At 38.7% G+C, this 25,422-nt stretch overlaps 1 protein-coding gene across 1 annotated transcript in view; it reads left to right on the top strand.

The window, feature by feature from the left end:
- The window catches only part of MEE13 (myosin heavy chain-like protein), an 85,198-nt gene that overhangs the window by 46,076 nt on the left and 13,700 nt on the right, over window positions 1-25,422 (top strand). Inside the window, exons 10-14 of the mRNA XM_088969874.1 lie at window positions 4,627-4,695; window positions 4,786-4,842; window positions 4,926-5,189; window positions 23,069-23,152; window positions 23,283-23,393. Of these exons, the coding sequence (XP_088826000.1) occupies window positions 4,627-4,695; window positions 4,786-4,842; window positions 4,926-5,189; window positions 23,069-23,152; window positions 23,283-23,393 (585 nt within the window). The remainder of the gene's footprint in view (window positions 1-4,626; window positions 4,696-4,785; window positions 4,843-4,925; window positions 5,190-23,068; window positions 23,153-23,282; window positions 23,394-25,422) is intronic.

Raw genomic sequence — 25,422 nt, 5'->3', positions numbered from 1 at the left:
TTTTGGTTCAAACTTATGTCTCTGTACACTTGGAATGTGAACATAACAGGTACAACCAAACACATGAAGAGGAATTGGGAAGAGATCCTTGTCTGGATGAAGAAGACTGAAGGGGGATTTAAACTCTAAAACCCTGGATGGCATACTGTTTATGAGATAGGTAGCAGTAAGTACAACATCACCCCAAAATCTTGTGGGAACATGTGAGGCAAACAAAAGGCTCTTTGCAACTTCAACAATATGTCTTTTTTTCCTCTCAGCAACTCCATTTTGTTCAGGGGTTCTAACACAGGAGCTTTGGTGAATAACCCCCATGTCAGAGAGATACAAGGATAAACTCTTATCAAAATACTCTTTTGCATTGTCAGATCTGAAAACCTTAATTCTGGTATCAAATTGAGTTAAAACAAGCTCATGAAATTGCCTCACAAGTCTCGGGACTTCATCCCGAGATTTCATTAAGTATATCCAAGTGAATCTAGAAAAGTCATCAATAAACAAGATAAAATATCTGTAACCCTCCATAGAGGATAAGTGGTAAGGCCCCCACACATCAGAGTGTACAATATGAAAAGGAAAAGAAGATCTTTTATTGCTCATAGGGTAATTGTTTCTACAATGCTTTGACAACTGACATGACTCACAATTGAGACTGGACACACTGACTCCCTTAAACAGTTTGGGAAGCAAATGACTTAAAGCAGAAAAAGGTAAATGACCCAACCGACAATGACTCAACATAATTTGACTGACAGACTCTAAAGAAGTAGAACCAAAAGCAACATTCTTGGGATGATCAAAGCATTGGCTAGGGGTGTCGAGCAAGTATATTCCATTCGCTTCATGGCCACTCCCAATTACCTTCCGAGACTTCAGGTCCTGAAACACACAGTGAGAAGGGAAAAATGTTGCACAACAATTCAATGACTTGGTCAAGCTACTTACAGATAATAAGTTAGTATTTAATTTAGGTACATGAAGAGTGGAAGATAAGAGTAAGGAGTCTGTAGGCTTGACAGTTCCCTTGCTAGAAATAGGGGCAAGAGAACCATCAGCTAAGGTGATTTTGTCACGACCAGGAAGCAAATCATATGAAACAAACAAAGTGGAGAGGTTGGTCATGTGATCAGAAGCACCTGAGTCTATGATCCAAGGGGTCTTGGGATTACCTGAGGTGGATGCATGGTTAGCAGAAGCCCTTATACCTGAGTGAGCAAATGCGGTGGTGGCTGGACTTCCAAAAGGGTTGGATGATGAAGTTACACCTTCAAGCTAGCTGATCATCTTTCCAAACTTCTCATATTCAGTTTTCATGGCTGCCAATTGTGCACTGGCTGTCTCAACCTCTGTATCTGTATTTTTGGCTACATGTGCACTTCTTGTCTTTCTACTATCATTCTTCTTCTGGAATCGGATAGGGACAAGACTGGGATGCAATTTCCAGCACTTGTCCTTGGTGTGTTTCGGCTTCTTGCAATATTCACACACCACCTCCTTCTTTCTTGTGCCACTGGGAGCTCCTGTAACCCCTTTGGGTTTAATTCCCATATTTGCAAAATGATCATTGATACTGACTCCTTGAACCTACACTTGCCTCCTACTTTCTTCACTGCTGACCAAAGCATATGCTTGAGACAATGAAACATCTTCCTTAGACAAGATGTTTTGCTTTGTAATGTCATATTCAGAATTCAACCCTGTCAAGAACTCAAAGACCCTATTCCTTTCAACCAATTTTCTATATGTGTCAGCATCCTTAGGGGTATCCCATGTCACAGCCTCTATCAAATCAATCTCTTGCCATAAAGATTTTAGGGTTGAGAAGTATGCTGCAAGTGACCTCCCCCTGTCTTAGATTCTTCACATCACTTCTCAGTTTGTAAGCTCTGGCAACATTCAACTTTTGGGAGTAAGTTTCTGCAACACTATCCCAGATTTCTTTAGTCGAGTTCATCCACAGATAATGCTGACTAATCTGTGGCTGCATTGAGTTCACAAGCCACCCAATCACTGTGTAGTTTTCTTGCACCCATCTCTCATAAGATGGATCATCCTCTGAAGGAGCTTTAATGCTGACTAATCTGTGGCTGCATTGAGTTCACAAGCCACCCAATCACTGTGTAGTTTTCTTGCACCCATCTCTCATAAGATGGATCATCCTCTGAAGGAGCTTTCTTGCTCTCAGAAATAAAACCCCATTTTCCTTTGCTACAAATATGGATTTTCACTGATTGTGACCAAGCCAAGTAGTTGGTCCCATGAAGTTTAACTGTAGTTACAACCAGCATAGAATCGGCTGGGGTTCCCAAAATCTGTCCATATTCAACAACATTCTTGTTTTCAAGGTTTGAGAAATCCATCATGTAAAGGCTCCAATTAGGATTTTAATAGGTTTCCCAAAGTACTGGGGGTCTTGATGAGCTTAGTTTGAGCTGAATAGGCAACAACAATTAGCTCACAGAATCAGTTCAATCTTGATAACTGTGACAGTCCAGCTCGGTGGTAGCTCTTTCTATACTTTTTCAGCCTTCAAAGGACACCCAGCAAACCTCCAATCACAAGGTATTTCAGGTTCCCAACAACTGTTGTCTCAAAGAGAAGAAAAAAAAGGCCATAGTCCTTAAGAGACCTTTTGTCGAACACTCAGTGTGCAGTAGTTAACAACCTACTGTTAACTAGAAGAAACCACTTCAAAGTGTTCAGTATAGGTCCAAGAAGAGGCTGGGATGAAGATGAGACTAGTACCACTTAGTTTAGATCAGTTTCAGCAGCTTGGCAGTCCAATAATCAGCTGAATAGCACTTCCAAAATAACCCAGAAATTTCTGAGTAGAATCAGTCCAGCAACATTGGGCCGAATGGAGGTGGGCTTTGAATGCTTTAACAGTCCTCCCAAACAACAAAAAACAACCCAGCAAAGGACTGAGAAAAAACTTACAGTAAGAGAGTCTCTGGTTTGAACTTCAAACTAGGCCGAACACTTGTTCTCTGAGATAACTTCGAAATCCTTTTCTCTGATTTCAAATCAGGCCGAACACCTTGCTCTCTGATTCTTCCTGGTCACCGAACCCTTCTCCAAGTGTGTAGAAACTTGGGCATCCTCCAATGACCTCCAAGAACCAGGTGGATGACTGTAAACTTTCAGCCCTAGAACCTCCTCATGCAGTTGGCTGAACTAGAACCACATGAGGGACACGCCAAGCAATGGCCCGCTCTGATACCAAGTTGAAAAACAGTCCACTTGATGTATGGAACTGTTTGAGATTAGATGCAAACCAGAAAATAAACAAACAAGAGAAGAAGAGAAGAGAGAGCTGGCGGCAATGAGTGTTAGAGAGTAAGAGGTTCAAACATAACCTCTCTCTAACACTCTAAACATCTTATTAAGAAGTTAATCTTTGACAAATTACAGAGAGGCCCTTGAGTGGGCAGGAAAATACAAAAAACAGATCATTACAGAGTATGGGCCCAGAATAAGGCCCATAACAGAGAGAAACATAACATAACGTGAAATGTCAGTCTCTGGGCCATTCGGCCCATCTCCTGTACAATATGTCATCATATTGGAGCGTCTAGAATTGAGCACAATGATACAAGTATTACTGTGTCAAGCTAGTAATTGGTTATCACATCAATGTCCTTTGTCCCAATAAGTGCATCCATATCCTATCATATTTTGGAGAGAGATAATTGTATAAAATGGAAATTTGAAAAAAGCATAATTTCTTTATAGGATGTGTGGATGCTCTTTCTTTCATTTAAAGATATATTATATCCTCATCCTCCTCATTATCATCTAAGCCTTGTCTCAACTATATGGATTTGGCTACATGAGTCCTGTTTCACCATTTTATTATGTTTAGACTTTAGTACCATATCTATTGTTAGACTATGAGTACTTAAATAATTTCTTAATACATTAGTCCATGTCTTTCTTGGTCTATATATATAGATCAATAACTGAAGTTCATTAATTATTAAGCCAAAGGAAGATACAAAAAGGAGGAGAAAAACTCTCTTAACTCCCCCATATAGAAGCCATAAAATGAATTACAATATAGCCAAAAAATTAGAGTTTCTTCCCACCCTTTGTTTAGCTTAAGCATCAGCCATGGAGTTGGCATCTCTCTTAACCCAATTCAGCTTGACATCCATTCCTTGCATCAAGTATCTAAATTTCCTTTTCTCATTCATGAAAGCCCACCATCCCCTCTCCTCTTTCTGAAGCCAGTCAACTTATATACAATAAGTTTTTGTCATATGTTGTTTTATTGCTTTTACCATGGTATTGTTTTTAGGTTTGTTTGCTATTAATATTTGGTAATGCACTCAGCATTTTGAGATTATAAAAGTTACTTATATGTATGATTTCTCCTTCTGTGCGCAACTCAACTAACTGTTGCCTTAGCCAAACTATTTGAGGTTATCCACATAGATCCTCTCTTGCTATTCCACACTATCAAGGACTTGTCCTAACAAAACCTTTTTGTTCACAACTAACGTTAAACTCTTTTCTGATTGTAATGAATTTGGCACTGATGAAGAAAAGGAGACATTGTAAGTGATGATGAAGCAGCTCTTTCATTCTGTTATTTTCTGTCTGCACTTAAAGTGACTTGCAATGCAGGGTGCTTTAGAAGAAGAGCTGGAAAGATTAAGATGCTCAGTGGATAATCTTCAAAACAAGCTTCGAGTGGTATGGATCTATTCTTCAAAAGAACATGGGTGATAATTTCTTTTTCATGGGCTGGCTTATCAATACTAAGATAATATAACTGGTATTTAGGGATTGGAGATTGAAGATCACCTAAAGAAGAAAATCCACAAATTGGAAAAGAAGAGGGTAAGAACATAATGGTATCTTAAGTTTATAATTGAATCTCTCTTTCTTTTGCTTAATCTTGTGTCTTGTTTACTTGAATGCAGATTCTTTCGGATGACGTGATTATGAAAAGAATATCAGAGTTGCGCCATTTTTACACTCTGCACCGATTTGACATTAAGAATTTACTTGAGAAAGAAAATGCTCAGTTTACTTCAGTGATTGATATGGTAAAAGCAGAGCTGAGCCAATTTCACATGAGCAGCATTCAAACTTTTGAGTCTCCCAGGAGAGATGAAAGGTTCGATGACATTGAATATCGAGATGTTCATATAACTAATGATGCTCACCCCAATGTTGTGGCTGAGGTTTGTTAGAACAGGCCCCACATTGCTAATTTTTCTTGTTTATCCATTTTTTCCTTTTGGTTGCAAATTTGATAATTTTACTTTATCTATCCTTTTTCTCAAGAGAAACATTATTATATAATTGTGGAGGGACATCCTCAAACAGAAGGTTGTATTTGATCCTCTGGGACAATATCATGTGTCCTCTGATCATCTTAAGATGAATGAGCAACAAAAGAGAAAAACAGACCTTTAATCAATCAATTGATGCTTTGAGAACAGTTTAAGTTAACTTATTTCTTCCTTGAACTTAAACATATAGGCAAGTGAAAAAAGGAAGTTCCAAGTGATTCAACATCTAAAGTTGGATGATTTTGCACACTATATGTGCATGAAATGATAGATAGTGTGGTACAAATGATTGGATAACAAATATCAAGTGTTGATCAGGTTTTGGAGGGCTTAGCTGGGATAAAGCCATCAGAACAATCTAGGAATTAACATTCTTCTGAACTTGATCAAAACTCATAGAAAAGAAAGGTCCTGAAGCAAATCTATGATTTGTGAGTTTCCTCAGAACTTATATGTCTATTTTTGATCATGAAGACTCGTCCATGATCCTATCTCCCCACAAACTGTTAATATCAGTTTCCTTGATCTGGCATCTAATCATGGCAGCATAAAAAGACTTGAGTGTACTAATAGTGGGTAATTGTTGATTTGAAGAGTATTAGATGATTCTGAAAATTGTGCTTTTCCTATGTTTCAGCATATGCATGTAGCTCTTTAAATGTAGAAATGTCTACTATTATAACTAATAGTAGTCTAAAACATATAAAAATATTTAATTAGCAGATTTTTTAGAGGACATTAAAAAATTATATAGCATGCAGATATTGCTACTTTTTATGTATTTTTTTGATAAATGAAATTTGTATTAATAAAAGAGGGAGAGATTCTATTGATAAAAAATATATTGATCAAAAAAAGAGGGAGAGGTTCCCTACAACTAAAGCATGAAAATCAACAGGGATGCCATCTATAACCAAGATTTATCAATACAAGAACATGACCTTTATGCAGCAAAGGAAGAAAAAAAAATCTGTTCCCAGTGCCTTTTAAAGCCATCCTGTTTGAAACCAGAAAATTGTTTGAGAATGCTAACCCATGGCAGGGTTCCTTTAATTTCCCTATAACAGCTTCCTTTGTAGCTTGTTTTCTATAAAAAATTCTGCTGTTCTGTTCCGTCCATATTGACCACTCTAGTGCAAATGCAGCAGATTCCATGGGATTCTTCCTTGCTGGGAAAAACCACTTACTGTCCATGATGAAATTTGATTAGGAGGATTTTTGGAAACCACCAAGTTCTGTTTGAATAGCTGAAGAAAATGGATCCAAATATAAAAAATAAAACTGTAATGAATCAATAAATTTTGAATTCGCTCTCTAAACCACATAAATAAAATAATACAGGTGGTCTAATGGTGTCCCCTTAGATATAAGATGATTGGTGGTATGTAATCTGTTAGAATGCTCGAGTCAGGGGTATTTTGGTCATTCTGGTTATCTTCTTGAAAGTGAAAGGTCTATTGTATCTGAGTTTAAGTTATGTGTCCCATCTTCTATGAGGGATAAAATTGTTTTTCTTGTAACTCTAAGTTTTATGAATAAAATTCAAGTGGGTCGGCTAGGAGAGTGATTTTTTCACATTCTCTCTAGTCTGGCCGAACACTCTTCTTCTCTCCTTCTTCTTCTTCTTTCTCTTTTCTTTCTTCTTTCTTCTTCTCTACTTTGACCTAGAATCAACTAGGGTTTATTCACATGGTATCAGAGCTGTAAGGTTGTATCCTCACTTCTTTCTTGCTGCTGTTCTCTTTCTGGGTTCGCCGCCAACCTTCACAGTCATCTTCTTCTTTTCCGACTAACCTGAGTGGAGGTTCGATAAGGGGCTGAAAAGGAGCTGTCGTTTTGTGGGCCTGGAGGTGAGAATGCCTCCGGTCGTTGCTGTGGTGGTCGTTGGAGTGGTATATTAAACCCTCTATTCAGTATCGAAGAGGGCTTAATGTGGACAGGTATGAGCACTACTGTTGCTTGTCCAAGTAAGGGACTGAATGTTTTCTTTTTGCTTCAAAAGTTGGTTGTGGTGATGCTCGGTGTGACTGATATGCATTTCAGTCGTGTTCCTCTGCATTTCTCTTCATATGTATGCTGAAAGAAGAGTTGTCGACTGCTGAAGTTCACAATAGCAGTAGATTGGTGGTGGTTGTGTCATGGTGATTGGTGTATCTATGTTTCTAAATATTTAAAAATTGATCTCCTGGACCTTGTGTGTAATCAGTTCTGCAGTGTGCAGTCCAAGTGTTTGATGTGAAGACTGTGTGATTTCCGTCTTAGTGTGTTGATGGTGAATGGTTCTGCAGTGTGCAGCCCAGGTGTTTGATGTGAAGACTGAGTGATTTCAGCCTTAGTGTGTGGTGTGTAATGTGTATTTAAAGAAGCTGGAGTTAGTGGTGTTATAAGTGAGATAAGCCTTGTGAAAGAGTGTGAGGTTGTGTTGTATATTTGAAGGTGAAATAATTAAGATGGCTTCATTTGAAAATGGGAATGATAACAAGACAGGTGTCATGCTTTCTCCAGACTATCTAAGTGTTCAAATGACATCCATCAAGTTGAATGGTGAGAATTATGTACCATGGGCAAAATCTGTGGAGGTGTTCTTGAAGGCCAAGAGGAAGGTAAAACATGTAAGAGAGGAGAAACCTTCCTCTGATTCCCCTTGGTTTTTGTGACTGGGAACAAGAAGATGCACAGATAATGACATGGCTCTAGAACAGCATGGAACCAAAGATTAGTGTGAACTTCATGTTCCTAGATACAACTAAGGAAATCTGGGATCATGCTAAGAAGTTGTACTTTGGACAAGACAATACAACTAGGGTGTATCAGTTATACTAAGAGTACTTCAATTGAAGCAAGGGAGTCAAAGCTTGGAAGAGTACTATGCAAGTTTGAGGAACATTCGTAATGAGCTCAATGTGTATCACCCTCTAACATCAGATGTCCAGATGCAACAAAAGCAACGTGAACAACTTGATGTGACTAGGTTTCTTGTGGGCTTGAAGGCTAAGTATGAGCCTGTCAGAGCACAGATATTGTGGGGATCAGCTCTCCCCTCACTTGAAGAAGTTTTTGCCCGTCTTAAGAGGACATCCATTGAGCCGGTGGAACATTCTTCCTTCTCTGATAGATCTGGTTTGGTAGTGACTAAAGGAAGTGGCCGTGGAAGTAGAAATGGTGGTGGCAGCAGTGGCCCTTCAAGCAACCGTGGTGGACACATATTTAACCGGGCTAGTGGCCGGACTGGAGGCCGAGAGTCAGGGGGAGGCCGTGGAAAAGGAAGGAGTACTGCTCAGTGAAAATGTACACATTGTGGCTTAGAGGGGCACACAGTTAATTTCTGCTATGATTTGCGTGGTCCACCCAACACTTGGGCTAACCATGCTACATCTAAGAGTAGTAGCACAATTACTGAAAGCCAGCAAACTGCCCCAACCTCCTCCACACCCGCGTGTGCTTCCGGGCAGGAAATGATGAGTGTACCATGGGCAGTATATGAGTAGTTCCTTCAAACATCTCAACATAACACAACTACACTTGCCCATTCAGGTATGACTTGCTTAGCTTCCAAAGCCTCACCCTGGATCATTGATTCTGGAGCCTCGGACCATATGTCTGGGACTCTTGATGTATTTTCTTTCCTTTCTCGCTCCTCCACATCTCAAACAGTTACACTTGCTAATGGTTCTACATCTCCTATTTGTGGTGTTGGTGATGTTGATCTCTCCTCCTTGTCTTTAGCATCTGTTTTATATGTTCCTAAGTTCCCTTTTAACCTTATGTCTGTTAGCAGATTAACCAAGTCCCTTAATTGTTCTGTAACCTTCTATCCTTCTTCTTGTGTGTTTCACGATCTCAAGACGAGGAAGAAGATTGGTGGAGGGCATGAAGCAGGTGGTTTGTATTACCTTGATGGTGGTGGCCCCCCAGTGGCTTTTCAGTCATCTCTTACTCCTCTCCAATGGCACTGCAAACTTGGTCATCCCTCAAGGCTTTGAAGCTACTAGTTCATTCCTTGAGTCATCTTTCATCATTAGATTGTGAGTCATGTCAGTTGGGAAAACATCATTGAGTCTCATTTAGTCCAAGAATTGATAGTCGTGTCTCAAGTCCTTTTGCTTTAGTTCATTCTGATGTATGGGGTCCAGTTAAAGTGGTGTCATACAATGGGTTTAAGTATTTTGTAATCTTTGTTGATGACTTTTCAAGGATGACATGGATCTATCTTATGAAAGACCGTAGTGAGTTGTTCTCTATTTTTCAGAAATTTCATGCTGAAATACGCACTCAATTTGGTGTTCATATGAAAATACTTTGCTCCGATAATGCCAAAGAATACATCTCCTCACCATTTCAGCAATACCTAGAACATCATGGAATAATTCATCAAACTTCTTGTGCCTACACCCCGCAACAAAACGGTGTAGCTGAACGGAAAAATAGACATCTTCTTGAAACTACTCAGTCCTTGATGATCAATATGCATGTCCCAAAGCATTTTTGGAGTGATGCTGTTCTTACATCTTGTTTTCTGATAAATTGGATGCCCATGTCAATCCTTGGAAGTCAATCTCCTTCTCCGTGTTGTTTCCCACTTTGTCTCCATTTCCTCTCACCCCAAGAGTCTTTCGCTGTGTTTGTTTTGTTCAACACTTGGGGCCTGGAGTAGACAAGCTAGATGCTCGAGTTACGAAGTGTATTTTTCTTGGCTACTCGAGGACTCAGAAAGGGTATGTGTTATAACCCAAAATTTCATAAATCGTTTGTGTGCTCTGATGTCACCTTCTTTGAATCAGTTCCATTTTTCTCAAATGTCGGGGCCTCTTCTTCTCCCTCTGTGGTTCCTCTTCCTGTACCGGTTGTGGACCCTCTTCCCGTAGCTCCAATTCCTACTGCAGATGCACATCATATGCCTGTTACTACAGAGAGGCCGCCAATTACTCAAGTGTATACCCACAGAAGTGCTTCGGCCCCTCCTCCACTTCAGCACCTGTCGACAGATCCTGCTACCGCTCATTCTCCCTCAGATCTTGATCTCCCTATTGCTTTGCGGAAAGGTAAACGTACTTGTACTTCTCATCCCATTTCGGACTATGTTTCCACTGCTCACCTTTTTGCTTCTCATTGCAAGTTTATATCATTACTCTCATCGGTTCCCATTCCCAAGACTGTACAGGAAGCCCTTACCTCCCCAGGTTGGCGGCAAGCCATGGAAGAAGAACTCTCTGCTCTACAATATAATCACACGTGGGAACTCACCACCCTTCCTCCTGGTAAGCACACTATTGGGTGTAAATGGGTCTATACAGTGAAGCATCTTCCTGATGGCAGTGTGGAACGATTGAAGGCACGGTTAGTGGCCAAGGGCTATTCTCAGTTATATGGTGTGGACTATATGGTGACATTCTCTCCTGTGGCTAAAATTGGTTTAGTTCGGGTGTTGATCTCATTAGCTGCTATGTATGATTGGCCTCTTGTACAACTTGACATAAAAAATGCCTTCCTACATGGTGATCTTGTTGAGGAGGTGTATATGGAGCAACCACCAGGGTTTGTTGCTCAGGGGGAGGCTGGTAAGGTGTGCAGGCTCAAAAAGGCAATCTATGAACTGAAACAATCTCCACGTGCATGGTTTGGCAGGTTCAGTGAAGTGGTGAAGGCCTTTGGGATGAAACAGTGTCAGGTTGATCATTTTGTGTTAAGCTATAACTCAAAGGATGGGAAAATCTTGCTAGTCGTGTATGTGGATGATATTGTCATAACTGGAAGTGACAACAATGGAATTGACAGGCTGAAAAAATTCTTACAGGACCACTTCAATACGAAAGATCTGGGGAAGCTAAAGTATTTCCTAGGAATAGAGGTTGCGAGGTCAAAACAGAGGATCAACCTGTCAGAGAAAATATGTTCTTGATTTACTTGAAGAAACAGGGTTGTTAGGTGCTAAACCAGCAGAGACTCCTATGGAACTCAATGCCAAGTTAAGTGTGGATGCAGGTGAAGAGTTTGATGATCCTGGAAGATACAGAAGGTTGGTGGGAAAGTTGAACTACCTGACCATTACCCGACCAGATATATTATTTGCTGTGAGTGTGGTGAGTCAATTTATGCAACATCCCCGGGTTCCTCACTGGGAAGTTGTTCTGAGAATTGTTAGGTACCTAAAGGGTGCTCCAGGTCGTGGTTTGTTATACCAAAAGGGAGGAACTCTTGAGATAGTAGGGTACATAGATGCTGATTGGGCTGGCTCTATATCAGACAGGAGGTCAACCACAGGGTATTGTACCTTCCTGGGTGGCAATCTTGTAACTTGGAAGAGCAAGAAGCAAACAGTGGTGGCAAGAAGTAGTGCAAAAGCAGAGTACAGGACTATGGCCCATACCACATGTGAACTAGTATGGCTGAAGAACTTCCTACAGGAGATGGGTTTCTCAATTGACAAACCCATGAAACTATACTGTGATAACCAAGCTACTGTTCACATCTCATCCAATCCCGTCTTTCATGAAAGAACTAAACATATTGAAGTGGATTGTCACTTTGTGAGAGAGAAAGTGATAAGTGGGGTAATAACTACATCTCATGTGAGCTCAGGAAATTAGTGGGTAGATCTCTTCACAAAATGATTGTCTCGGGGAAGAATAGATTACATTTGTAACAAGCTGGGACTATATGATATATACTCTCCAGCTTCAGGGAGAGTGCTAGAATGCTGGAGTCAGGGGTATTTTGGTCATTCTGGTGTATCTTCTTGAAAGTGAAAGGTCTATTGTCTCTGAGTTTAAGTTATGTGTCCCATCTTCTATGAGGGACAAAATTGTCTTTCTTGTAACTCTAAGTTTTATGAATAAAATTCAAGTGGGTCGGCTAGGAGAGTGATTTTTTCACATTCTCTCTAGTCTGGCCGAACACTTCTTCTCTCCTTCTTCTTCTTTCTCTTTTCTTTCTTCTTTCTTCTTCTCTACTTTGACCTAGAATCAACTAGGGTTTATTCACATAATCAAACATGGCTGTCTAGATGATTGTTACCTTTTTGATGTATTATGCATGCATTTACTTTCTTGTTTTAGTTTGTTTTAGGCATGGTGGAAAACTGATACCTTGATGTTGTCTTCTGAAATCAAATATAAATTGCATACTTTAGACTAATAAGATAAGATCCCAAGCAAACTTTCTTTGAAAAATCACATCTAGTGAGGCAATCATCCACTAAGTTGTTCAACCTTGGAATCCATCTGCTTGAGATGTTCAATCCTGAAGCTAAAGTATCTAGCCTCTCTGATGTGGTGAGCTGATATCGAAGGATCATTAGAAGAAGAACCTATTCAGCCATTCTTTTAAAAGCGAAGAGAGCAACTAAAGTGTAAGGGGTTCCTAGAGCCTAAGGTGCAAGGTGCAAGGCAAGATGCATGACTGAAAAAAAGTGAGGAACCACTTAGAAAAAAAAAAAAAGAGAATATAAAAAACTTAACATACAAGAATATGCAAATCTAGCCTCTCTGATGTATGACCTGATATCCAAGGATCTTTAGAAGAAGAACTTCCTATTCAGACAGTCTTTTAGATGTGAAAAGGGGTTCCCAGAACCAGAACCAGAACCTAATGTGCAAGGTGCACGGATGAAAGAAGTGAGACACTACTTTGAAAAAAAAAAGAGAATATGAAAAACTTACATTCTCTTATTGATCAAAAAACTTAACATACAAGAATATGTGCATCTATACTCTGAAGAAAGAACTTCAAAAAGCCCATTAGCTCAATTGGTTAAAGTGTCATGTTGTGAACACAAAGGTACATTCTAGTCCTACATAGGCTATTTTGTTTAAAGTTTAAACTCCAAGTGTCATAGTATCTGCATTGTAATAAATTATTTATTCAATATCAGATGCAAGGTTAGTTCATCAAAAAATAGCAACAAGGCAGTTGAGGTGCACTAAGTTCAGGAAAGGTGCATCTTACAGAATGAGCTTTGCCTGTGAATGCCTTTCAAAATATTGTATCCAGTTAATGGCAATCTGAGAGTCTCCCTCTGACATTATGAGTTATGTTCTTTATGAATCAAATCATTAGTTTTTCCACCATTATGCTCCCCTAGGCAAATAAAAGGAACCTAGGGACAAATTACTAGAAGGAAATTTCTTTCTATAAATGTTTGGGACCTAGAGACGTTTATTTGAATCTTTTTGCAGTATTTCTGGTTAGCTCCCTTGGTTTGGGGGGTTATGGTTGGGTGTCTTGATGTGGTTGGTCAGCTCTTGGGTATTAGGCTTAATTAGATAAGGCATAAAGGTTATTAGGACTTAGGATTTTTGTTTGTGGTGTCTTCGCCATGTTTTTTTTTGCTGTTTCTTGTATTTTCTTTTTCTTTTCCAGCCTTTGTTTTATTTCTTTGTGATAGTTAATTAAACACAATTGGGGTGGCAAATGGGTGGGTTGGGTTGGGTGCGGGTTGAGTACCAATCCACCCATTAATGACCAATGTTAGAGAACTGGACCAGGCATAGAATTGGAAAAGGGAGAGGTTCAACCGTGGTGATATGGCATATACATGTATATTTTGTAGGTCACATGAATACTCTATATAAATAATTTTGCAAATGATATTAGATAGATGGCTAATTCCTTAATTTTTAAAGCAAATGATTAGGGTTCAAGCCTCTCCACTTACATTTTTTTAAAATATGTGTGAATGAAAGCAATATATCCATTAAAGAAGCATAAATGAACACAAATGAAGAAATGGATCAAAAGTGACAAGGCAATACAATGACTAAAAGATCATGGGTTCAAGTCTTGCCATTGCCATTTTGAAATTTCATCTCATTTAGTGACCGGGTGGTTTTATGAAACCGGGACCAGTTCACTGTTCTTTGATTTAACCGGCCGCTCAGCTGGTTTAGACCGGTTTTCTATCAATTTTGGTTTCTAGGGCATGGCCAAAGTGGCCATGTCTCAGGTCACGCACAACTGGCCGGTCTAGTTCTGTTTCTAAACATTGTTAATGACCCACACCCATTTGCAATCCAGACAAATTGCATATTAGTGGGTTGGAACCCACTCTACCCATTTTGACCCTCTTACCCACACTCAACATTTTTTTACTTTTTTTTTTATTTCAAATGCCATAACCAGACAGGTTCTGTCAAGTCATATACCAAAAAGATGTGATTCAGTACACCAAATCTGACGAATAATCTCTGATTATAGCAAGTAAAAGAGAAAAGGAGAAGAAGAAAACAACAGAAATGGAAGAAGAAGATGAAGGAGGAGAAGAGAGTCCAATGACTTCTTTCCTACCTCTCTATCTTTTTATTAATCTCACTTAACCTGAACTAATTTCAAGTCTGCCCTTATGTGGGCAGCCAGCTTATTAACATACTTCAAGGAAATAAAAAAAGATTAACAGGCCCATAAAGAAAATGCTCATTATCAAACAAAACATGTAAGAAGCACTAATAACAAGGTAATAATGCACTGGGGCCCAATCGACCCAGTCTCTCTACACAAAAAATTCTGATTTGAGAGAACAAGCTTTTTGTCCCTTTTTCTGGCTGCCATGTTGCAAAACCGGGTTGGGTCAACCTGTAACCCGAAATTGACCAACATAGGAATTGATAAAAAGTCAAAATTATTCGTATTTCAGAAAAAGAAAAAGCAAAAGTTGCAGAAAAGCATAGAAATTGATTAAAAAATAAATAAATTTATATATTTCATATAAAAAAGATATTGTGAAAAACATAGAAAAGGATACAAACTTTCTATATGTTTCATCCAAAAAACAGAAATTGTAGAAGAACGTAAATTTTCAAAAGAAAAATATATATTACAGCCAGAAAATAGCTGAATTTGCACCCAACACAGAAAATAATAAATTTTGCAAAAATATATATTTCAGACAAAAATAGAAAATGCAGAAAAAAATGATAGAAATTCTAAAAAAGAAAATTATATATCACAGCCGAAAATAGCACAAATTGCATAGAACACATAAAATGATATATATATATCAGCTAGAGAAATAAAAAATGCAAAAAAGGAAACTTCATAAAAATTTCAAAAAGAAAAAAGTTGCACCCAAAAAATAACAAAATTTGTAGAAAAATATAGAAACTGATAGAGCATTCTAACATCATGATCACAAGCATATGTTGATGACACCATCATTGTGGTCATTACTGAAAGTCAAGTTGTGGTGGGGCTCCAAAAGTAACAACACCTTGTTGAGCAGATCTTATAGACCAAATTTCAGGGGCAGGAAATGGAACATCGGCTGAAATTCCAAGACATGGGGTAGCCAAAACACAGCCTCTTCCTTGTTGCCTCCCTCGTTTTCCATTGATGTGACTAATATGTTGGGGCCAATGAAACGGTGGTGTATTTGAGATTGGTGCTGCTGTAGATGGTGTGAACATAGTGTTGGGTGGGGAGTCAAGGGAGTTCAAGCTTCAATCCCAACATTCAATTGTTGGATCTAATCCAGCTAGTCCGACATGGCATTTGGAGATGAGGGGCCTGGCTAGGTTTTGTGCAGATTTGACCAATGACAGCAGTAGTTGTGTAAGTGAGAGCCATCTTTCGCTATTGAATGGATATCAGCTTATTTGATTTCAAATCAGACTTGTTTCATTTGGATTAGGTGTAATGGCTGTATGAGGGCAGTGCATGTGCAAGAGAGGTGTGTGTGAGAGTGAGAGTGAGAGTGAGAGTTAATGTGTGTGTGTATGAGAGAGAAAGAGAGAGAGAGAGAGTTGATGGTTGAGCTCCTATGCTCTTCTTTTTCGATTCCGAAGCTCCCTATCTTCTCTATGAGGCAGAAATGGAGGTGGAGACTCCCTGTCTTCTCTACAAGTAGGTGGAAACAGAGGTGGAGAGTTATCTTTGCTTTGATTGCTGCTAGACTTATTCACAGGTAGGGCCAGGTTGGGCTTTGCCTCTTTATTAACAGAAAATGTCCAGGCCTGAACCCAAGCCCGGCCAACCATTGGGCCTAGATCTTGAGCTCGATCTTGAAGCCTAGTCTGGACATAAAAAGTCCTACTTACTGTTGTGGATCCTAACATTATGTTGGGCTTGGGCCCTCTTATGTTTTCCTTATTGGGCCTAATGGGCCTGGGTATTTCTTAAGTTTCTTGCTGCCTACTAATCAAGGGTAGATTTGTCATTGTATTTTCTTTCTTAATGCCCTAATATATAAAAGATAGTTGAGGGGCTGGTTAGATTTAGCCACCCATTTCCTTCAAACCTTCTTCTTCTTGTTTTAAGGCTGAATGTAAACATGGTACCAGAGCATTGATACTATAATTTCTACTGGTTCAAAAGCTGATCCTTTTGCAGTTTCATCCTTCTTGTTTCTATTATTTCTGCTTAGGGTTGTCAAAGAAACCCTAGTTTTTCTCGTTGTACTCCAAAACTAGTTTCTTCCTAGGGTTTTCCCCTGTGCTGAGTTCTATTTGGCTGAAGTTGAAGGATTGCTTGTTGACCTATTTCTTAAAGTATTTAGAGGCTGAACTGTAACAGGTTGCAACTTGCAAGTCAAGAAGTGCATTGCTGTTGGTAGTATAGGAGTTGCAGACTAGGTGTTTGGTTAGTGTTGCAGGCCTTGTGGCCCAAGTTTTTCTTCACATTCTCGAGCTGTCTTTTGGGAGTGGTTTCCCAACTTATAGGCCGAAAGGTACTGATTGTATTTGCCGTTCCTGGGTGAGTTTCAAGTCAGCAAGAGTGCATCATGTCCTCGAATTCTAGTCAGTTAACTTCTAAAAGAGAATCAATCAAGTGAGGGTTTCTTTAACATGGAGAGCCCTAGTTTTCCTATTCTTCAAATCACAAATGTGAAATTAGATGAATACAACTTCAAGGAGTGGTCTTGAGGCTGGCGGTCTCTACTATCTCAATGAAGATATCAATTCAACTCTTAAAGCTTCAACAATCATAGCGGTGCAAGGAGTCTAGTGCTACTATCTTTGGCATGGCATATTGGGTCATTTGTCAATTGAGAGCAATGTTTTAAAACGCGGAGGCATGATGCGAGGCGTTCCACTACCTTGAGGCATGAGGCGTAAGCCTCCCCAACACAAAGAGGCGTAAGCCTACTTAAGGAGGGTGGGGGGGGGGATGAGGAGGAAGAAGAAGGATCTCATTTTTCTTTATTTTTAATAAAAATATTTTATATTAAGAAGAATGAAGATGCATATCACTAGTTAAAAGTGGGGGGTCTTGTTGAAGCGGAGGTGAGCGAGCGAGCCGGAGTGGAGCCTGGGTTGAGGTGCACCAGGCGTGCGCCTTTTGAAAGGGTTGGGCCTAGGACCTGGGCAAGGTGCCTACCCTAAAATGCACCTCGCTTGTGCACCTAGGCGCACCTTTTAAATCACTAGTTATGATGTTAGTGTTTATTGAAGGAAAAGAAAGAGAAGCTTGTTAGTTTATGACTGCAACTAATTGGGTGCTCCTGAGGCCAACCAAGGTGTGGCTTTTCCTACTACCTCTAGTTTTGATTCGGATCTTGTTATTGCTTTGTGGTATCACTCTTTTGTTTGTGCTTTGTCTTTTGTCTCTACTCTTAGGTTCTCAGAGGTTGGTGTTAACCCCAAATGGAAGGAAGCTATAGATGAAGAAATGAGAGCATTATTGAAAGAAAATACTTGGGAGCTAGTGGGTCTATTAGATAGGAAGAAGAAGAATCTCATTTTTCTTTATTTTTAATAAAAATATTTTATATTAAGAAGAATGAAGATGCATATCACTAGTTAAAAGTGGGGGGTCTTGTTGAAGCGGAGGTGAGCGAGCGAGCCGGAGTGGAGCCTGGGTTGAGGTGCACCAGGCGTGCGCCTTTTGAAAGGGTTGGGCCTAGGACCTGGGCAAGGTGCCTACCCTAAAATGCACCTCGCTTGTGCACCTAGGCGCACCTTTTAAATCACTAGTTATGATGTTAGTGTTTATTGAAGGAAAAGAAAGAGAAGCTTGTTAGTTTATGACTGCAACTAATTGGGTGCTCCTGAGGCCAACCAAGGTGTGGCTTTTCCTACTACCTCTAGTTTTGATTCGGATCTTGTTATTGCTTTGTGGTATCACTCTTTTGTTTGTGCTTTGTCTTTTGTCTCTACTCATAGGTTCTCAGAGGTTGGTGTTAACCCCAAATGGAAGGAAGCTATAGATGAAGAAATGAGAGCATTATTGAAAGAAAATACTTGGGAGCTAGTGGGTCTATTAGATAGGAAGAACACAATGGGGTGTAAGTGGGTGTATATAATCAAAGAAAAAGCTGATGGGTTTGATTGAAAGATACAAAGCTAGGCTGATTGCGAAGGGGTTTACCCAAAAGGAAGGTATTGACTACAAGGAAACTTTTGCTTCAGTTGCCAAGGTAAATACTATTTTCCAAAGGTAGATAAAGAAAATTCATTGAAAAAGAAAGAAAGGTACATAGACTAGGTGACCAGGAGTCACCAACCAACATACAATTTGTATCCCAACAACTAAAACAAATCCAACTACCAATATTAAGCATTCAAAGTACACCAAAAGTCAGTTGCAAAATTTTCTTTATTAAGGGCTTCAAATTCTAGAAGTAACACCCAGCTGATAATCCTTGAGCTGATCAATGTGCCTAACTCTTCATTGCTTTTCATTTTTTCCACAAAGATAACACACAACAAAGGGAATATAACTCCATATAATTTTTTGCTTTGGTGTTCCCATGCACTCTTGGCTAGCTTCCAAAGATTTCCTCGTAATCATTGGGCACCCACCCAGCCATATTGAAGAGCTTGAAGTAGGCCCAAATACCTCTTACATAGCCACATTGAACTAGAAAATGCATGTTCTCATCACCCTTTTACAATGTGCATCTACTAGGGAATTGAAAGCTCCTTTTCTTCAAATTATCTTGAGTGAGAATATAGTCCATTGATATCAGCCAAGAAAATGCCTCCACTCTTGGAAGAACATGCTTCCCCCAAATAACTTTGATTGAATTAGGCACCACCTGATTTCTAAACAATGCTTTATAAAGAGACTATTAGGGTGTTACTATCTCTAGCAGCCAACTTTTTTGGGGAACTACATCAATTGGATGCCAATAATGCCTTTCTAAATGGGGACTTGCAGGGAGAAGTTTATATGGACTTTCCTCTAGGGTACGACATGAGAGGGAAGATGTGTAAACTCAAAAGGGCCTTGTATGGATTCAAACAATCCCCAAGAGCATGGTTTGAGAGATTATGCAGAGCAATGAAGGCTATAGGATACTGACAGAGTAGTGTTGATCACACCTTATTTTATAAAAGAAATGATGAAAAATTGACAACATTAATTGTTTATGTTGATGATATGGTGGTTATTGGAAATGATGCAAAGGAGATTATGGAGTTGAAAGGTTTCTTAGCCTCAAATTTTGAAATAAAGGATTTGGGACCCCTAAGATACTTTTTGGGAATAGAAGTGGCTAGATCCAAAGAATGGATCTATATTTGTTAGAGGAAGTATGCCCTAGATTTGCTTAAGGAGACAGAGAAGGGGCCAAACCTATTGACATTCCTATAGAACAAAAACACGGATTTCTAGAAGGTGATGAAGAGCCTTATCCTGAAAGAGAAAGATATTAGTAGCCGGTTGGAAAACTGCTCTATCTATCTCTCACCAAACCGGACACTGCATATTCTGTCCATGTGGTTAGCCAATTTATGCATGTTCCACAAGTTTCACATATGAAAGCAGTATAAAGAATCTTGAGATATCTCAATTCATGTCTAGGGAAGGGATTATTGTTTATGAAGCATGACAAAATAGAGGTTAAAGCATGCACTAATGTTGATTGGGCAAGTTCCTGAGGAGATGGGAGGTCTACATCTAGATATTGCACTTTTGTGGGTGGTAATTTAGTCACTTGGAGAAGAAAAAGAAAAAAAAAAAGATGTGGCAAATTCGCAAAAGTGCTGAATCTGAATATAGGGATATGGTTCATAGAGTTGCTGAAGTACTTTGGCTTAGGATTCTTCTACGAGAGTTGGTTATAGAAGTAACTGGACCCTAAAGATTTATTGTGACAATCAGGTTTGAATCAACACTACAAATAGGACAAAACATATCGAGATCGATAGAAACTTTGTACATGAAAGGATTGTCTCTAGAGACCTCTATATCCCTTATGTGCCATCAATAAGACAACTAGTTGATGGTTTCACTAGAGGGCTAGACCTGTTCACGGGCCAGACGAGGTTTGCCTATACACTAATAGAATATGCTCAGGCCTAAGCCCGAGCCTGAGCCCGACTAGAAATTTGGGAAAAAGATTTTTTTCCTTTTTAATTCAATTAAAAACTATTTTATTTATATTAAAAGACCTCAAAACCTAAAAAAATAATGAAAGATCTCATTATTACTTGAAAAAAGAGAAGAAAAATAAAGAAACAAATATTATATATATATGTATATATATATATAGCTTTTTTATTATATAAAAGATATTGTCTAAAACTCACCATGAGTTTTCAGCATCTCACTTAAATTCACCACAACTTTTCAAAATGTCTAAAACTCACAATGTCACTAATTTGACGTTAAACAGACTAACAGTGTTAATATATTACCATTTTAACCTTCATAGAAAAATACAAAATATATACAAAATAAATTAACAGGTGTTAATATATTACCATTTTAATATATAGACATGACAAAAGGAAAAAGTTCAAAAAAATATTTTCAAATATAAAATACATAAAAACATAGAAATTACAAAAAGTATAAAATTTTATAGAAATTGCAAACAAAATAAAAAATTATTTTCAAATTATAGAAACTATAGAAATTGAAAAAACAAAATCAGAAAATAAAGATTGTAGAAAAACACCAAAAATTATAGAAAAACATAGAAATTGTAAATAAATAACACAAATACAGGAAAATTTATAGATTGTAGAAAATAGAAAAATTATAAAAAAATAGAAATTAGAACAAAACACTAAAAATGCAAAGAAAACAAGAAAATTGAAAACTGAAAAAGACCATTTTTCCTCTAACTTACCATTCAAGGGTAATTTGGTCATGAAAATTGTTATTTATGCTGACATGGATTCCTCTGTTAAGAAGCATTAACAGTGCACTCACGAAAGGTGAGTTTTGGAAAATAAAAACTTATTGACATGGTGAGTTTTAGACATTTTGAAAAGTTGTGGTGAGTTTAAGAGAAATGTTGAAAACTCATGGTGAGTTTTAGACAAATTTCCTATATTTTATTATATAATACATTATCAAGTTGGGCTCGGGCCGGGCTTTTTTGAGAAAGCATGACCCTGGCCCAAAAAAGGCCAGGCCTGATATTTTAGGCCCGAGCCCTAGCCCATGGGCTTGAAATCCTGTCCAAGCCCGACTTAGATCGGGCCAGCCTGTTGGGCTACCCAGATCATGAACAGGTCTACAGAGGGCTTGCTTATGAAGTCAAGATTTATGGAGCTGTTGTGCAAGATGGGCATGATAGATATCCATGCTCAGCCTGAGGGGGAATGTTGTGGAGACTAACATTATGATGGGCTTGGGCTCTCTTATGTTTATACTATGTTAGTTATCTCTATTTCTTCCTTATTTGGCCTAATGGGCTTGGGTTTATATTTGTATTTCTTATGTTGCCCGCTGCCTACTAATCAAGGGCAGATTTGTCATTGTATTTTCTTTCTTAATGCCCTAATATAAAAGATAGTTGAGGGATTGGTTAGATTGAGCCATCCATTTCTTTCAAACCTTTCTTCTCTTCTTATTCTACTCTTCAAGGATGAATGTAAACACCTATGATGTAATTTAATAAACTACTAATATATTAGTTTGGTAATAATTTAATAAAACTAATATTATATATTTATTGTATATTATTAATATATTTTTATTATATATAATATTATTTTTTTTTGAAGAATAAGTTAAATTCATTAAAAGAAAGGGCCAGGCTTATTTGAGAAAGCCTGAGCTCGTGGGTCTAAAATTTTGTCTAAACCTGATAAAGAACGGGCCAAGCCGGGTGAGCGTGTTGTGCTACTTGGCCCATGAATAGGTCTAGTTGTTGCTACTCAAGGTATATTTGGGGATTCTTTTTTCATCTCTTTGATATTGATATTTGTGAACTAAGATCCTTGGGAGGAATTTTTGCTCATTGACCTACATTAGGAGGGAATACCAAGGCAAAGATTGTGTGGAGTTGTGTACCTTTTGCCATTTGTTGGGAAGTCTGGAAGGAGAGAAAAAGAAGAATCTTTTGAAGTCAAAGCTAGAGGAACGGAACAAATTGCTATGACTTGTGGAAGAACGATTATCAATTGGATTATCATCTTACCAGAATTTGAAGGGATTTCAAAAGAAGCATTTGGAAATGGTTTTTGATCACTATTTGATCTGGATTCAAGAAGCTGATGTCTTGTATCTGATTTTTTGTTTCTTTTTTTCTCATGTTCTTGGATTGTATATTGGTGATCTCTCATAACCCTTTTTTGATGTACTTTGTCTCTCCTATTAATAATTTTTCATATTTATTACAAAAAATAATTCAATCACGATATTATTCAGTTATTACTGCAATAAAAGAGTAAATCTTAAACTGCGTCAATTGTCTAATACCTCTATCATGTACATTTATGATTCTGTATTCATAATATCTGTTATGAAATTAACAATGAACTAGCATTGACAAGAGGAATTGTTTCAGAAGGAAGCTGAACTCTTTTTCCCCTTCAGTTGGCTCTTAAACTGAGCTTTCTTTTTTATTTTATTTATTTTTAGATATTCTTAGTGTTTTGCAGAAGAAAGATCTAGTTGAAGCAAACATTGTAGCTGATGAGACACTTAATACCTCAGATGCTCTTGCACAGGCACTTAGAGAGAAGGTTTAACATGCCTTTCCTTGTCCTTCTGTTTGGCTATCTCTTGGTTTTGTTCAACAATTAATGCATATGGCTTGGTTGTGCACATATAAAGATTCCAATTTCAGTGGATTTTATATTCCCATTGTATCAGGTTGCTGCACTATTGCTTCTATCTCAACAGGAAGAAAGGCATTTATTGGAGAGGAATGTAAATGTAGCTCTCCAGAAGAAGATAGAGGAGCTTCAGAGAAACTTATTACAAGTAAATTCACTTGACTGTTATCTTATGCACTTCAACTCCATAGAGATCCTCACTGGATATCTTCTTGTCTTAATTTTTATTTTTGGCTAATAAAAAATCTTTTAACAGATATTTGGTTTGGTATGCTTTTATTTAGTTAAACTACTTTAACTTTTTATAGTAAATTTAAAAAGAATTTCATTAAAAGGAAAAAAGCGGAACAATCTTGTCAGGTATTGACACGTAACACATAACATAAGCAAGGAGAAAATCAAAACATATCATCCAAGTTACAAATTTGCAGTCCTACAATTTCCCCAAGTCTGTCCCCTAAGTCCTCTTTATTGACTTGATCAAGTTCTGGCAAAACCAAGACCCAATCTGGTAAATCTTTGCCAATGACTGCCACCAGCCTCTCCATCCCAATTCCATTTCTTGTGGTAACACCACATATGGATTAAACTTTCTCAATATATTCCTCAGCCAAAACTTCTTCCTTCTCTCAAAGCCTTGACGATGTTCCAAGATGGCAACTTCATCCTCGCATTCGACCCCCCCCCCCTTTGCACCTTCGAACTTCTCCCTTCACTCCTCTACTAGGCTTCTTCTTGCCTTTCCCCTTCCTCCCACACCTCTTCCCCTTCCCCTGCAACTTTTTATTCTTATCATATTCTTCCCTCTTGCTGCTTTCAAAGTGCTCAATTGCCCTTCTAACCAGTCTCTCCCTACCTAGGAAAAATAAACCAAGTGATTTCCCAACCGCCACCTGCCTATCCACTAGCTGTTCAATTTTCACTCTCCCCTCACTAGTGTCCACACCTCTCCCCCTTCCCCTGCAACTTTCTTCTTATTATATTCTTCCCTCCTGCTCCTTTCAAAGTGCTCAATTGCCCTTATAACCACCCTCTCCCCACCCGGGAAAAATAAACCAAGTGATTTCCCAACTTCCACCTGCCTATCCACTAGCTATTTAATTTTCACTCTCCCCTCACTAGTGTGCTCACTATTTGTCAAGTCCCCTTCTTCAAGACCCTTTGTCGTCTCCCCTTCCTCCCTTATTTTCTCCCCCTCTTCTTGTCAAGCCCCCTCCACTCCCCTGAATTGAAATCCTCCTTTTCTTGTTATGAACTCTATGCTACCTCTCAAGCTTATCATCTTCGCCAGATGTCTTCCTCTTCGACTTTATGCTATCTCTCAAGCGTATCATCTAGGCTGATAGATCATCAGGTTTCTGTGGCCCAATGTTATGAAGTTAGTGGTGACAAGGTGGTTTGGAGTCCTAACTCCTAAGTTTAGAAGACTTTTGCATGACCAAGAGCTAGAGGAATGTGTTCTATTGCTGAACAGATTGGAGCACTTTTGCATGACCAAGAGCTGGAGGAATGTGTTCTATTGCTGAACAGATTGGAGCAGACTAGAATCTTGGAGAGTGGGTCTCCAAGATAGACCAAAACTCTATCTTGGACGAAGGCCCCTTAGAAATTTTGGTCTGCTCCAATCTGTTCAGCAATAGAACACATTCCTCCAGATCTTGGTCATGCAAAGGCCTCTAGTCCCTTCAAAACTCCAATCAGCTGCAGTGCCATTCACTAAAACAGAGTAGTGACTTGTTTACAGGCATCCTTTGGTCCACTTACACCATAAGTCCCCAAAGACACACCTTCTCATTATAGTGATTAAAAAATCCCAGTCTACAAGATCATAGGCTTTTTCCAAGTCCAATTTGATTGCCACTCCCTTCCTCTTTAACCTTTTTTGAGCCTCCAAACACTCACTTGTAATTAGAATTTGATCAATAACTTGTCTATTTTGGATGAAGTCCCCTTGGTATTGGGAAATGAGAGAGGGGAGCACCGTTTTAAGAAGAATGGCACTGGAGTTGATTTCATTGAAGGGACTAGAGACCTTAGACAAGGAGACCCACTCTCTCCCTTTCTTTTTACTTTGGTAGCTGAGGTATTGAGTAAACTGATTTCAAAGGCTAACTCTATGCAATTGATCAAAGGTTGGTCAGTTGGGAGAGATAGAGTTTTGGTCTTACATTTACAGT

This window comes from Nelumbo lutea, chromosome 1, assembly GCF_056320005.1.
Source record: "Nelumbo lutea isolate HS-2025 chromosome 1, American lotus-T2T, whole genome shotgun sequence".
Taxonomy (NCBI): domain Eukaryota; kingdom Viridiplantae; phylum Streptophyta; class Magnoliopsida; order Proteales; family Nelumbonaceae; genus Nelumbo; species Nelumbo lutea.
Note: the sequence above shows the minus strand (reverse complement) of the source record. Positions and strands in the feature narration are given on the sequence as shown.